Source organism: Heterodontus francisci, chromosome 14, assembly GCF_036365525.1.
Source record: "Heterodontus francisci isolate sHetFra1 chromosome 14, sHetFra1.hap1, whole genome shotgun sequence".
Lineage (NCBI taxonomy): Eukaryota > Metazoa > Chordata > Chondrichthyes > Heterodontiformes > Heterodontidae > Heterodontus > Heterodontus francisci.
In genome coordinates, this window is record NC_090384.1 from 37,679,020 (window position 1) to 37,695,082 (window position 16,063).

Below are 16,063 nucleotides of genomic sequence, written 5' to 3' on the forward strand. Positions count from 1 at the left end.
AGAAATGGAGACCTGCCCTGTATTAGTCAATCTGCAATTCGAGCTGTTGGATTTTAAAACTGGAGAATAGGACTCCATCTTTGGAGCCTAAACGGAAAGCTCCAAAGTCAGGTAGATCATGTGAGTTAGCTGTAAGGCTCCTGTACCCCAATAGTCTATTGCATTTCCTCCTACACAAAAGCAACCCCCTACTGTACAAATGTGACATTTTCAGTTCATATACCAACCATCCATAATCCCGCTCAGAGCCAGACTGTCAATTTAATCTAATTTAGTTCTTCATTTTGAATAATCTTGAGCTATAATCCCATATCCACCCTAAAGTGGACTGACCCCATCCCAAATTAGTTTCAATTCAGACCCTTAGATATGGAAATTTAATTATATGGTCTGGATTTAAACCAAACAGGCTAGGACAGTGTACTAACTAAGATTCTGTCTCAAGAAAAGTGGTGGGCACTGACAAGAAGTCACATCTGAGATATTAACCAGTCTTTTAACTAATGTTGATGTATATTTTCAAAATGTTCTGCTTTTGTTTTTGATGCCCACCAAAGTTACTAAGTATCATCACCTCATTTCATGACAATATGAAAGGCACAATTCAACATGGTGGCTCCTCATCAGAGCCCTTTCCTATCCTGAGTGGTGTGAAACAGGGCTGTGTTCTCGCACCCACACTTTTTGGGATTTTCTTCTCCCTGCTGCTCACACATGCGTTCAAGTCCTCTGAAGAAGGAATTTTCCTCTACACAAGATCAGGGGGCAGGTTGTTCAACCTTGCCCGTCTAAGAGCGAAGTCCAAAGTACGGAAAGTCCTCATCAGGGAACTCCTCTTTGCTGACAATGCTGCTTTAACATCTCACACTGAAGAGTGCCTGCACAGTCTCATCGACAGGTTTGCGGCTGCCTGCAATGAATTTGGCCTAACCATCAGCCTCAAGAAAACGAACATCATGGGGCAGGACGTCAGAAATGCTCCATCCATCAATATTGGCGACCACGCTCTGGAAGTGGTTCAAGAGTTCACCTACCTAGGCTAAACTATCACCAGTAACCTGTCTCTAGATGCAGAAATCAACAAGCGCATGGGAAAGGCTTCCACTGCCATGTCCAGACTGGCCAAGAGGGTGTGGGAAAATGGCGCACTGACACGGAACACAAAAGTCCGAGTGTATCAGGCCTGTGTCCTCAGTACCTTGCTCTATGGCAGCGAGGCCTGGACAACGTATGCCAGCCAAGAGCGACGTCTCAATTCATTCCATCTTCGCTGCCTCCGGAGAATACTTGGCATCAGGTGGCAGGACCGTATCTCCAACACAGAAGTCCTCGAAGTGGCTAACATCCCCAGCTTGTACACACTACTGAGTCAGCGGCGCTTGAGATGGCTTGGGCATGTGAGCTGCATGGAAGATGGCAGGATCCCCAAAGACACATTGTACAGCGAGCTTGCCACTGGTATCAGACCCATTGGCCGTCCATGTCTCCGCTATAAAGACGTCTGCAAACGCGACATGAAAATCTTGTGACATTGATCACAAGTTGTGGGAGTCAGTTGCCAGCGTTCGCCAGAGCTGGCAGGCAGCCATAAAGACAGGGCTAAAATGTGGCGAGTCGAAGAGACTTAGTAGTTGGCAGGAAAAAAGACAGAGGCGCAAGGGGAGAGCCAACTGTGCAACAGCCCCGACAAACAAATTTCTCTGCAGCACCTGTGGAAGAGCCTGTCACTCCAGAATTGGCCTTTATAGCCACTCCAGGCGCTGCTTCACAAACCACTGACCACCTCCAGGCGCGTATCCATTGTCTCTCGAGATAAGGAGGCCCAAAAGAAAAGAAGATGTATATTTTCAAAATGTTCTGCTTTTGTTTCCAAGGTTAGAGTAACTGAGCACTTGAGCAAATATGAAACTGATCAGAGAGAGCCAGCATGGCTTTATTAAAGAGAAGCCATGTCTGGCTAATCTAGTTGAATTTTGAGGATGTCTTTAATAAGGTAGTCAAATTATTTCCTGTGATGGGGAAATCGAGAATGAGGGGGCATCTTAAAATTAGAGTTAAGGAATTTAGGAGGAAAATCAAAAAGCACTTATTCACACAACGTGAAGTAGAAATCAGGAAATCTCTTCCTCAAAAGGCTGTGGATCCTGGGACAATTGGAGCAACAAAGCAGGCTTGAGGGGCTGAATGGTTTACTCCTGTTTCTATGTTCCTGAAACCAGTATGCGCTGGTTTTCTTAACAATTCTTAAAATGTCATATTGTCTCCCTTTCCCATCTTTTCTGAAGGCGCTTACTCTCTCTCAGATATCCCTTCACCATTTTAAAGAATTCACACAAAGTTTACTCGTGTCGCCAAGTGCCATTTTCCCACTGAGACGGTAAGAGTGCAACTTATACTCAAACTTGTACCAAAACAACTCTTAGACCCAACCTCTAGAAGGCACCTAAAAACAACCTAGGGTTACTGTTTAAATTTCCCTTCCTTTGCATTTCTCCCCGACAGTGCTGCAGAGTTTTGAAGCTTGCTCTGTGGGTTCACCGGGGCCGTGAACCTATACTTACAAGTGCAGCATGGTGGAAAGGATTTGTGCCAATTTACTGTCTGATATTAGGGAAAGCAATTTTTCACTCCTGAAAAGTTTGTAATATATACAGGTGAACAATTTTAAATGGTCTACAATTTTGACACCTTGGTTAGTGGCATGGATCTATAAACATGAAGCCTTGAGGAAACAACAAGCCTACACATGGAAACTTTCATGATACAGGCAATTATATGTACATCTCATGCAATACCATGAATGAAGTAACAGCAATTTTAGGAAACAAAAGTGACTGCATCAATACGGGATCTCATAATTCATTGCATGCACTTATATTTGCATTGGCATAGGTCTAACCGTTTAACTGGCTTGTCTTCCACCAGGTAATTCCCTATCACTGAACCTCTCTTCAACAGAGGTTTTTTGCTGGGGGAAGTCTGAAAATCAAAATAAGTCCAGAACAGTTAATCCAAGTAAATCTGTGATGGAAAAAGAAATAATATTAAACATTCCCAATAGTCAATAATACAGGTCACAAAACAGAATAAAAATCACTCTCAACATTCCAAGACTTCTCACTGTTTAATAACCTTTCTGTCGAAGATTCAATCACTTTTCACTCACTTTCTATTCGTACTGATCTTTGCAGCAATGTTTGGTGCCACCAGGACTGTAATGCTATTTGAAACGGACAGAAAAGATCACAGCAATCTGGTGTGAAGGACCACCGATGCCCAGAAATGTTGTTAAGCAAGTGGTTTTGGCAGCACTTTGAAACAATGACATAATGACAATGGCATAATTCCTGTCAAAGTCTATCCCAGTGTAGAAATGCTATTATGTTTCTGATCATTGTGAAGCTATGCTGCTTTTTAATCAATGGTCATGGAAGAGAAAGCTCTCACAGCTTGGCGGCATATGTGACAACAACTCCTTCTTCAAGTACAGTTGCCAATGTGGCAGATTTCCAATTCACAAGGCACATTACAGTGAACAATTTTCACTTGATCTCTGTGTCACAACAGATAAAAATATTACATTTCTGCTGAGATGATAAAGACCTCAGATCAGAATTTGGCAGGACAAGCTGAGGAATGGGAAGAGTAAATATTAAAACAAGATTTTCAGAGGATCTTCATTACAGTTCACAAATTAGTAGTGGAAATTTACAAACGACAAATCCACACCTTTATTTTCCTCTCCCACCAAAGGCACAGTTTGGAAAATTTAGCCATGAGCTGCACACAATTAATTCCAACCATGAGTTTAAATGGCAAGAAAACAGATGAGGCCATTAACCAAAAGTCAGAAGTTATCCTTTATATGTAAATGATTCTGATCTATAATTTATTCAGTTAGCTGTTATTTCATAGATAGACTCTTTGATCTTCATGAGCAGATGCCTTTCTAAACAATTTCTCTCATTTAATATCTCATCTGGCTCGGTGTTGAATCTTGTTTGATTACACTCATGTAAGTTGCTGTGGGATGTTTTACTATGTTAAAGGTGCCATATAACTGCAAGTTGTTATTGTTTTTAACAGTATTCTATTGGAAACAGATCAAAGTTTCACAGTATCACATGGAAACTGTGCTACAAGTATGGCAAATTAAAACAAATATTACAAAGTTTGTTGACAAAGATCTTTATTATCAAAAAAAAACAGTGTATTGGGGGTTTCCTCAAATAATTTCATACATATAATACTCATTTATAAATCCTTCATCAATTTATGTTAAAAGGACTGTTATGCAGTCCTTTAGATCTCGATAATGATTTGGCATTTTACGCAATTAAAAGATAAACCAGTATAGTTTAAATATTTTATGTATTATGGCTAGAAATTTATAACCATTTAGCTTGTACTATATAATAAATAGCTTTATCATATTTGGCAGCAGAAGGAATCGATTCACCACCACTGAGTGTCCATTGGGCCAGTAGACTTTGGGAATATTTTAGTATACCTACTTTGTTCATGATTGCTAAAGGAGCTAAATCTGTTCTCTCTGGCAGGGGTCAGTGGATGGGGACGGGGTGGGTCAGTGGGGTGGGGGGGGGGGGGCGTGCAGTTGGTGGGGAAGGGTAAAGATGTAATTCAGAATTTTAAATACATAAGGGGAAGATCAGTGAGGTGGATGAGAGGATGTTCTTTGTGCTGAGAGTGAGGAGAACTGGAGAAAGGATTGGAAGCAAAAGAGAACATTAAAAAAATGGACCAAGAGAGGGAGTTCAAAAACTCCTGGGGTTTAAACATCACATACAGCATGACTCCATTGTACTGTCAAACATAATTTCTGAAAAGGTTCTTAGTAGGTACCTTGGACCTCCTGAGCACTTTATCAAGTCTATCTAGAGATAAGTAAATTCAAATTTCATAGAACATTCAAAGGTAGAGAGCTCTGTGTATCGTATGTAAGCAGAATTCACAGCATCCTGAACACAGCTACAGTTGGAAAGAAGTAGTATATACAAGTTATTCCTAGCTGGACAAATGCACTAGAAGATTATATATCAGCCCAAATATCAGCAAATATTCAACAAATAAGGCTGAACTTTTCAGGAAAACATTTTCATGACTGTAAACTACCTACAGCTTTAATGTGCAGGGAAGAAAAAAAGACAAAAATTAAAATAGCAAACATTTTCTCCCCATGCAGACAACAATTGAGACTGCTGTTTGCAAAAGTCAGTGAATCAAAGATGCAATTCAGAACAAGGCTTTAAATACACAATAGAATGAGGTCGGAGAGAAATTGCTAAACCAGAATGGCAGGATAAGGATCCAAATTACTAAAGGGATGGAGTCACTGGGTGATATTTCCCCTTCCACAATGACTGGGATTTTGTTGAGCTCCCGAGGTCAGGCTTCGGGGCGAGGGGAGGAGGGACCGGAAGAACCCACCGACAGCGGCCCACCATGGAGCCCAAGGCGGGATTGCCAGGCCCAATCTTGCCGGCGGTTGCAAGGGTGCGTGGCAGATCCCCGCCACTCAGCCACAGGGCCCGACTTTAAATATTTAAATAAAGGGCATGAATACATTAATGTCCCTTTCACTGTGATCTTTCTGGCTGTCCGCGATCTTCCATGTCGTGACCAGCATAAGCCTTCACTTTCCCGTCCCGGGAAAGCTGGTGCCACCGAGGTGGAGAAGGGGGGAATCTTATGATTTCTAGTGTAGTGGGGGCACGGGGTGTCGGTGGTCAACATTTATTTTCAGTGTAGTGGGTACAACGTGATGTCTCGCATTGAATCATCTTTCAAGGCTTTATAAAATATTCTAGCAAGAGAAGACGTTGTATGATGCGATGGGTTAAAGAAGTGTTGGAAAGCTTTGCTTAGAGACTGGTTGAGGGAAAATGGACAAATGTTTGAAGCTGAAGATGCAGAGAAATGGGATTAGATTAGTTCATCAACAGCCTCTTCCCATGCTGTGAATTTCGATGGTTCCCTGTTGTAACACATAGCCTTCCTAATTTGACAACGATACACTTGTATTGCCAGTCTACCTGGTGGTTTATATTTTTATTGTAAAAATATTTTCTATTCCTCTTCTTCAGGTCCTACCTGGTGGTTTACATACATAATGTGATGACCCAAACAGTGGACAGGTGTAATTATCCTAAATGTCTGCTACGTATTTCACAAGACTATCTCCACTTCTGATGTCTCTCTCATTTCTTCTTAAGAGGATTGTTCCATCTCGAAATCAGGAACATACTCTGTAGTCTCTGAGCAGGGCTGTCAGCCCTTTAAAAATGGCACCAGCGCCTGTGCAGAGACAGCTGACACTGTTCATGGCGTCGCTGAGCCTGCCCCCGCTACGTGATTGTGGGGGGGGAGGGTGGGGGGAGGGGGGGGGAGGGGGGTGGGAGAGGCCCGCTCTGGATATTTAAATGAGCTGCCATGCTAAAGATCGCGGCAACGTGGAGGCATGTGACCCGTGCATGTGAGCCACCATTTTTTTCACCCACCACTGCTCCCAGTGGCAGGAAAACAAAATTCAGCCCAATGTGTGTTGTCAATCAAATGATTCTTTGCAGCAGTCTTCACAAATACAGGTTCAATAATTTCCAGATTCAGTTATTTTGACCTAAGAATCTATAATAACTCGTGTGGACCGCACGCCAGAGAGCCGCCACAATCGCAAGTGCGGCAGCTCATTTAAATAGCCGGGGCGGCCCCCCTCCTGCCCAATCTTGTGGAAGGGGGCGGGCTGTTTGTCCACGGCAATGTCATCAGCTGTCTGTGCGCAGGAGCTGGCGCCATTTTTAAAAGGCAGCCAGCCCTGCTGCCTAATCTAAATTTTTAAACACATACCTCCCAAAATTAAATAACGAAATTTCTTATGCCCCCCCAATAATGATTAACTCTTTGCCCTTTCCCTCCAAAACACTTATCTTTTACATCTGACCTTCCCCCTCCCACAAACTGCACATAGTTTGAAGTTCAACCCTTCCCACCATTCCCTACGCCCATTACGTACATTTGAGCACCCCCCCCCACCCCGCCCACATAATGACAAACTTACCTCCTCTCTCTCCCCACCAGTGACACGCCACTTTTCTCTGGACAGGGAATTGAAGACGCAGGAGCGCCAGCTGCTGCACTGAACATCGCGGCGAGCCCTCATGATTGGAGGCAAGTCTATGTAAGTTCATTCATTTTATTCATTTAAATATTTTATTTGAGGTCCCATTACCCAGCGACAGGGGGTTGTGGGGGTGGGGTTGCTATCACGGAGCCTCATTGCCGCCAGGAGGATGGGGCTGGGCCCTCCCAGCATCGACTTCCATGGCGGACTTCATCCAGACCCATCTTCAGACATACATCAAAAAAAAATGGATCGATAAATGCAAACTAAATATGTAGCTATAATAAATACATTATATATTTAATATGAAGGAAAACTGATCTTTTTATTTCAATGTGATACTTGACACTTCAAGCTTCAAGCACTGCATTTCTGATCATCATGACTTGTTGCATTAAAAATAACATCTCATCTCCGCCTCTAATTCCTTTACCAATTCTGTGTCCACTGGTTGCGGACCCTTCTGCCGCTGGAAACAGTTTCTCTTTATTTAATCTATAAAACCCTTCACAATGTTGAGCACAACTATTTACTGTCTCATTAGCATTGGTTCTCTAAGAAGAATGAGCCCAGATCTCTACTGTTTCCACATTAACTGAATTCCCGAATCTCTGGTACCATCCTAGAAAATCTCCTCTGCACCCTTCCTCAGGTCTTGACATCTCTGCTGAAGTGTGGAGCCTAGAGTTAGACACAGTGCTCTCTCTGAGGGCGATAACCAGTGATATTTATAAAGGTTCCACATAACTACCTTGTTTGGGTCCCATACTCCCATTTCTGGTTTCTAACTCGGTGTCAGCTCTGAACTGTTGAAACTGCCTAAATAAATATTTCTTCCCAACAAAATGCTCAACTTAGAGAATCTGGAATGTGAGATGGGACAAAGGTAATGAACAAGTACACCAGCTTCAAGTGAAACTCCATAATATACTGAAAAGCACCCGAAACACAACGACTCTTTAAGAGCCACCCACAATCTCTCTGAAAAAGCTGCACCAACATCTCTTGATAGAATTGATTATTTAATTGGTTTTAATGCTAAGTAACTTTCTGGAACTTTCTGATTGTCTTTATGATTTCTGTCTCAATCTGGTATGGAGATTCTCGGAAGATGAGTTTCACTGCCTGGGAAGATCTTTGTGATTTTCTTGGAGAATGTGGGAGCAGTGAAGCAGTCACCTGCACTGAGCACAAGATGCAACCATTTGGTGTCTGCTCTGAAATGGTAGGGCTGCACTCCTTGTGGATTCGGCAGTCAACAATTCGACTGTTTCTCCCAAGCACAAAACAAAGACTCTTTTTAGAGCCACCCACTGCCTCCTCATTAGTGTAGTATAAGGGTCTGAAAGGGTTAATGCTGAGAAGTGTAAAGAATACCTCCCACCATGGTGATGTAAGAGATCAGATGAGAGAGAGACTTGGAGAGAGATGCAGTGTAGCTTCAGAGGAGTCACACAGACTAGTGTGAAGCTGTACGTAGTTATAATGCAATAAAGAGTTAATGTTCAAAGCACTCAAGATTAAGGAATCTCTCTAAGCTAGACTAGCGAAGTATATTAAAGTGGCAGCATACAAATCAAACATATAACACATAAGGACAGCATTGACCTGGGAACAGGAGCTGGGATGTGTTTTCTGCTGGAAATTTTAGTAAATGATTTACGTTGTGCTCTCGTAATATTCCAATCTCCAAATTTAGCCTTTCCACCCCACCAGGGTTACAGAGAGAGATTTTATCGTTTCTTTTCCAAACGTGCAGACGATGCTATAAAGTTGCTAATTTATCCAGACGGCGGATTCTCCCCTCACAGTGAAAAAAAAATCACACTTTCACATCGGCCCATTGTTTGTTATATTCTAATAATTAGCCAAATGGAATGAATTGAGATGTTACTTCCCCTGAGACTGTATTTCCTGCACTGAAACTGACAGGGTTTGTGAAACTGATGAGTTTCAGTTCAGTTATTCGGGGACCTGGAATTACCAAAGTTTGAGCCTGCTTTAACCTGAGCCAACTTTGGATGGTCACCCTCTTCTCATTCACATGTCTTAACCAATCACAATAAAAAAATAGAGAAAATCATTGGATTGAATTGTCAACCTGGCAGAATGTTTGAATTCGAAAAAGCTGCCAATTTCAGTGCAGGAAAGAAGCGTCTTTTTTTATTCTGCTTTATGCGAGCTACTCAAAAGGCCAATGCGAGCTACCAGTAGCTCGCGATCAACATGTTGGCGGCTCCTGTATTAGTGCATGGTTAGTCTGTACCTCAATTCCATTTACCCCTTGAATTGTTTATTTTAAATGAAAAGCTCAAAAAGCTATGATTATTGTTGTGGCTTCAGCCACTTGCCTGCCAGTAGGATGGTGGGATAATGAAAATTGTTGGAGAATATGCAGAGGGGAACAGTTGTAATCTTGCTTTTGGAAAGCCATGCCTTGGTGGATAATCAGAGCCTTTGATTGTAATCTGAGGTTTCAACAAACCATCGTTGTGGTAACTGTGTTGGTGCACTGTTGCCATTAGGAACAAGAACAGGCCATTCACCCCTTCAAGCCAGTTCCACCATTCAATTAGATCATGGCTGATCTCTATCTTAACTCTGTTTATATGCCCTTGATCCATATCAAATTAGATAGGAAAGATTGGGGTTTGCTCAAGTATAATACAGTCTGCATAGCAATATTTAAAAATTATTCAGGTCCCCTTAAAGAAATCAATATTGTTTAAACATAGTTGCTTCTTCTGCCAAATATTGGCTCTAGAAATGTACACTAATTGCAGACGCGACTGCAACATGGCACATACAGCGTGCAAGGTACAACATGGCCCAAACAACGTGCAAGATGCATAGGAACATCACAGGTGCGATACACACACATCTTCAAACTATGCTGTGGGAAGAGAACAATGGGAAACTCTGGGGCTGAGGGCGAGCACAGAGAGAAAGGTTCTCAAGTTTGGAAGGAAATCAATTTGAACTGATTCACTCATCCAAAAGACATTCAGAAATTTACTGGTGAAAGGAAAATACAAACTGGTTTGAACAGTCCCTAATTATAGCGGGAGAAAAAGCCACTATGATGTTTATGTTATCCAAAATGTACTGCAAGAATGAACAGCCGCAGAGACTCCACTGGTAACAATATATAAATACATCCCTCAGTACAGCAGCTAATGGTTTTTTGAAACATTGTAAAAAATTACATTTGTAACTTTTTTATTCTTTCATAGGATGTGAGCGTTGCTGACAAAGCCAGCATTTGTTACCCATCCCTAACTGCCCTAGAGAAGGTGGTGATGAGCTGCCTTCTTGAACAGCTGCAGTCATTTTGGTGTAGATACACCCAGAATGCTGTTAGGGAGTTCCAGGATTTTGACCCAGCGATAGTAAATGAACAACGATATAGTTCCAGATCAGGATGGTGTGTGGCTTGGAGGGGAATTTGCAGGTGGTGGTGTTCCCGTGCATCTGCTGCACTTCTCCTTCTAGGTGATAGAGGTCGCAGGTTTGGAAGGTGCTGTCAAAGGAGCCTTGGCGAATTACTGCAGTGCATCTTGTGCATAGTACACACCGCTGCCACTATGCGCCAGTGGAGGGAGTGAATGTTTAAGGTGGTGGATGGGGTGCCGTTCAAGCGGGCTGCTTTGTCCTGGATGGTGTCGAGCTCGAGTGTTGTTGGAGTTGCACACATCCAGGCAAGTGGACAGTATTCCATCACAATCTTAATTTGTGCTTTGTCGGCAGTGGATAGGCTTTGGGGTCTCAGGAGATGAGTGACCTGCCACAGAATTCCCAGCCTCTGACCTGCTCTTGTAGCCACAATATTTATACACTGGTTCAGTTTAGTTTCTGGTCAATGGTAACCCCCAGGATGTTGATGGTAGGGGATTCAGTGATGGTAATGCTGTTGAATGTCAATAGGAGATGATTAGATTCTCTCTTGTTGGAGATGGCCATTGCCTGGCACTTGTGTGGCAAATATAAATTAAAACTTCCATGTTCTGTGTCAATACACTTTAGACAAATATCAACGCTCCTATCTTTTACCGACCACCCCCCCCACCCCACCCCCAGCCAGTGGCCTATGATTTTTTTTGTGTGCAAATTAGCATACTTTATTTATAAGCCGAACCATTGCATTTGTAAGATGACTAACTAATGGCCCAACTAATTGGCTTCACATTGCAAAACTTTCATGTAACAGATGTAACAAAGAGAATTGGATTTACTCTTTCAAACAAATTCGCACACACAAAAATACATCTTAAAAGATGCAGCATCCCATCGAATTAATGTGCTCAATAAACAGGGCTCCACAAACCAGAAATAAATTTGTTCTAACCAAAAATGTCATATTAAAATGTTCTGTTCCTCTCTTTGTATATTGTTGCTGAGAACTATTGCTCTTTGTGACTAAAGAGACTCTAATTTCTATCAGTTAGTGCAACTATTGTGCTTACATTTGTGAAAATGGAGTTGTCTTAAAGCTGATCTGATACATCTTTCCAAGTGAGATTCACTCCTTTGGGTTAAAGCAGATTTTGTTTCCCACTCTTTTAAAATAACCAGCACTGTGCAAACTAAACGAGTTGGTATTAATCAGTCACACTCTGTTCTGCTCAAAAAATGATACTGGTTGAAAGGTGTGGTGTTTGGCAGCTCTGGTTTAGTGTGGCCCCGGGGAACATAGTGTGGGCCCACAGGAGGGCGGCGGCAGCAGCAGCAGCAGCAACAGCAGCAGCAATTGTCATGTCTCTGCACTACAACTCGCTTTTTGAGACTAACCAGCTTCTTGGCATCGTAGGCATCCCTTTCGTCTCTGAGTTTTTTGTTCATCTCCCTGATTAAAAGAAAAAGGATTGATTTGCAGTCAGCAGTAACATACACTGGACTGAATCACACAGTTCTTACTCTGCACAGTTCATCCCACTAATAGTAAACACTAATGAATACCCAACATTTATCTCTGCTGAGTAGCCACTGTGGGGAGAAAAATTCCCATTTCAGATACACAACCAATATATTGGTGTTAGCTTTAAAACTTCATTGCTCTTCTGAGTTACATAGTTCCTGGGGTTTAGTTGGTCACTTGAACATAAAAGTACCCATTACTGCTTGATGCTACTAGTCCCACCCAGCCATTATTTAAAGGGCATAGTTAATCTATTATGCAGACAGAGAGAGGAGGAGCAACAGTAACAGTCCATTGTATCCAAAATAGTGGAGTCACGTGTCGTTCCTTTAACCGTATTGGCCTTTGAAGAGTGTGCATCATGCAATTTCAGTACGTGTGCTATCACAGCAAACACATGCCTGGCTTCCTACAGTCATAGCGGTGACAGTTTGACTTCTCCTGGACAGACTTTGCCAGCATCACTGTGATGGGGGTACTGTATTTGCCCATAGTGTATAGGTAATATGGATATGGAGAAGAAGCAAGTAAATGAAGTTGAGGTACAGATCAACTGATATCATGGAATGGCAGAACAGGCTTGAGGGGCTGAATGGCCTACCCCTACTTCCCTGTTTCAATTTTCCTACGTTCCTACAAGGGGCGGTACTTTTATCAGCTCTTTCATTTTCATGTATAAAATAGGCAAGAGCGTAAAGCAGAGAACACCAGTTTATTCTTGCATTAATATTTTGTTAAATTTAATGAATAAAATGAAAATGTACCAGAATGGCAGTGAGAAAATGACTTATCAAATATATTAAAATCATCTCTCCTTTATTATGAGTAAAACATTATACAATTAAAAAGCAGCTATTCAGAGAACCAACTTTCTTTAATACAGTTGTTGTTTAGACTCTGCCATTGGTTAATGCCAATAACTACCTGAGAAGTTCCAGCTGTCTCAGCAGACTCTCTCTTTCCTTTTGCATGTTCTTTGACACCTTCAAGACATCCCTGTTCAGAAACAAAGGCCTGTTTAATGGTTTTAGTATTTCATTTCTGCAGAAGCTGGAGACTAGCCCAAGCATTTGAGAGTTCCACAGAGGCCATCAGAACCATGTTTGGTCACACTGCAAGGAGTCACGTTTGACCTGAACAGTGTAGGAACTAAGAGGTTAACCTCTGCCATGTTTTATTTGTTGGATGAATCTATGTAAGTTGTAGTCTGATACAAATTCACATGAGATGCTATGTTTTAAAGTAGAATGATTTTAAGTGATGTTGTGGTTATGCTAGGGAATAGTTACCCTTTGTATATGTATCAATGTATTTGATTAGAACTAGGTTATGGACTTTGTGTTTAGAATCATGTTGTTAAATGTGAAATGTATATTTTTATGCTGTCGTAGGGAGATGGTGGGAGACGGTGTTCACTGTCACGACAATAGCAGAAATAGCTTTGCTATGAGACCGGATGTCTTGATAACTGCCCATTCTGGATTTCAATTAAGACAGGCTCAGTCTCAATAAGGGATGGACTTGTAGTCCACTCAAGGATGGTAATGCAAGTAAAGATATTCAGAGACCATTCAAGACTGGAATGTTGATGGGGACAGCAAACATTCCCCATTGTGAGACAATGACTTGGACCATCAAGCTGTCTCCAGAGACAATGTACAGAGGGTAGGGTCATATCAGCTGTAATCTGATTATTATAAACTAATCAAGAAGGGACAATGTACAGAAGGTGAGGTCATACCTGACCAAAGAGTTAAGGTGGACCATAACCTAATATGGAAGGAAGGAACCCTCGAAGGGAACCATAAATGGCAGGTGCTGGGACAATTTGGGGCGCACAGATTCAAGAAGAGACTACCCTACAGTCACCAGAACACCTCAAGAAGGAAGACTGCGCCATAGCAGCTCGGAAAGCAAGGACCGAGGATACCCTGCACTCTGGTGTATAACTACTGCCGTTGGTTAAGTATTGCTTGTATATTCTTGCTGTATTTAATAAACTCTCTATCTTGATTAAGAAATCAGAGTCTGTGCCTTGTGGGTCAAAAGCTAGTCAACATCCCATCTAAGCACACAAAAATCTTACAACAGCAAGGATTAACCTACTTCCTCATCATTCTCTTTCCATCACTGGCAGTCATCACTCTTTGACAAAAATATAGCCAAACTTCAACTAAAGAGGACTCTCAATGTTTTTGCCCTCTTGCACTTGGACAATGCATCCAGGTTGTAACTCCCTTATTGCTGCTTGGGCAGGGAACCAAGAATAGAACTTGGGGCCTTCCCTGTTTGCATGTCCAGTCAGTGTCACACCAGGGGGTGCAGTTACCCAGTAGATGGGGCAGCTTTCTTGGAAATACAACAACATATAAATCTAACATGTAAATCTAAACAGCATCAATGAAGAATATTAGGTTCATATTCCTCAAGGCATGTGTGCTGGGTCCTGAACAGTGCAGTATAGTAATTTACTTTGCATGCTGTTTGACATTGTGTGTTGCTTTTTCAATAATATTCCCCCCATTCCTGATTCTTAACTGTCCTCTGAAGTGGCCTTGCAAACCTTCAGCTGTATCAAAACAGAAGGTGGTTCACCATCACCTTCTCAGGGCAATGAAGCCTTGCCAGCGATACTCTCGTCCGGAAAAGGATAATAAACAAACAGGTTCAGAGCTTCAATAAACTGATGTGATAGAGTACCAATAAAAAATAGCACAGTGATCTAGTGTAGGAAGGCTGAATAGCAAGCTCCATAGTAAATCAAGTCTCAGAATGCTACATACCAAAATGGAAGTTGACCTCCCCTTAGCCAATTGTCACAAGATTGTGACAAAAATCATGACACAAAATAAGCTGTGTGACAACAGAAAATACACAGTTGCACGAATTTTATAGAAATGCAGATGATATTATGGCTGATGTAAATTATTCACAGTACCGATATTTAATCTGATCCTCCAACAGTAAACCCACACCACCTTATTCTCAGTACAAGAAATCCCTTCATTACTCCAACTAGTTATGTATAATTATCACAAGTCCATGGCTGCTTCTTAAAAAGAAAAACAGCATTTATATAGGGCCTTTCATATCCACAGGATATGCCAAAATGCTTCACGAGCACTTTTTACAAGTGCTGTGACTTATGTAGGCAAACATTACATGTTTTTTTTTTAAGTTCTTGGGATGTGGGTAACTCTAACAAGTAGATTTCGAGGGCATTAATAATGTGGGCCTGGAATCATATGTAGGCCAGAATGAGATGGATGGTTCCCTTCCTTGAAGGATATTAATGAATCAGTTGGGTTTTTACAATTCAGCAGGTTTGATGGTAATTTTTCCAGTGCCAGCCCACAAATTATTAATTTTACTTTCTTCAATTTCACAACATGTAAACAGCAAGATCCCACAAACAGCAAATTAGATGAATGATCAGTTAATCTGTTTTTGATGGTACTCATTGAGGGAAGATTGTTATTCAAGACACAGACTCTACTATGCTTTGAATAATACTATGAGATCTTTCAAGTGCACACGAACCAAAGGATCAGGCAGATGGTGATAAATACAGTATTTGCGTATTGATAACTAAACACTAGATGGCTCCCTGTGTAAGAATTTTACTCCAATTTCTTCTATTAATTTGCTATTCCTTGACAAGGATGTTCTAGAGGATCTAGAACTAAAGGGCGGCACAGTGGCGCAGTGGTTAGCACCGCAGCCTCACAGCTCCGGGGACCCGGGTTCGATTCCGGGTACTGCCTGTGTGGAGTTTGCAAGTTCTCCCTGTGTCTGCGTGGGTTTTCTCTGGGTGCTCCGGTTTCCTCCCACAAGCCAAAAGACTTGCAGGTTGATAGGTAAATTGGCCATTATAAATTGTCACTAGTATAAGTAGGTGGTAGGGAAATATAGGGACAGGTGGGGATGTTTGGTAGAAATATGGGATTAGTGTAGGATTAGTATAAATGGGTGGTTGATGTTCGGCACAGACTCGGTGGGCCGAAGGGCCT

General features: G+C 41.9%; 1 protein-coding gene across 4 annotated transcripts in view; it reads right to left on the bottom strand.

Moving 5' to 3' along the window:
- Nucleotides 1-16,063, bottom strand: part of cracr2b (calcium release activated channel regulator 2B) — a 211,833-nt gene that overhangs the window by 39,446 nt on the left and 156,324 nt on the right. For all 4 annotated transcript variants that reach the window (XM_068046019.1, XM_068046022.1, XM_068046020.1 and 1 more), the window contains 3 exons: nt 12,978-13,049; nt 11,927-11,981; nt 2,900-2,979 (listed from right to left, as the gene is read on the bottom strand). In XM_068046019.1, the coding sequence (XP_067902120.1) occupies nt 2,900-2,979; nt 11,927-11,981; nt 12,978-13,049 (207 nt within the window). The remainder of the gene's footprint in view (nt 1-2,899; nt 2,980-11,926; nt 11,982-12,977; nt 13,050-16,063) is intronic.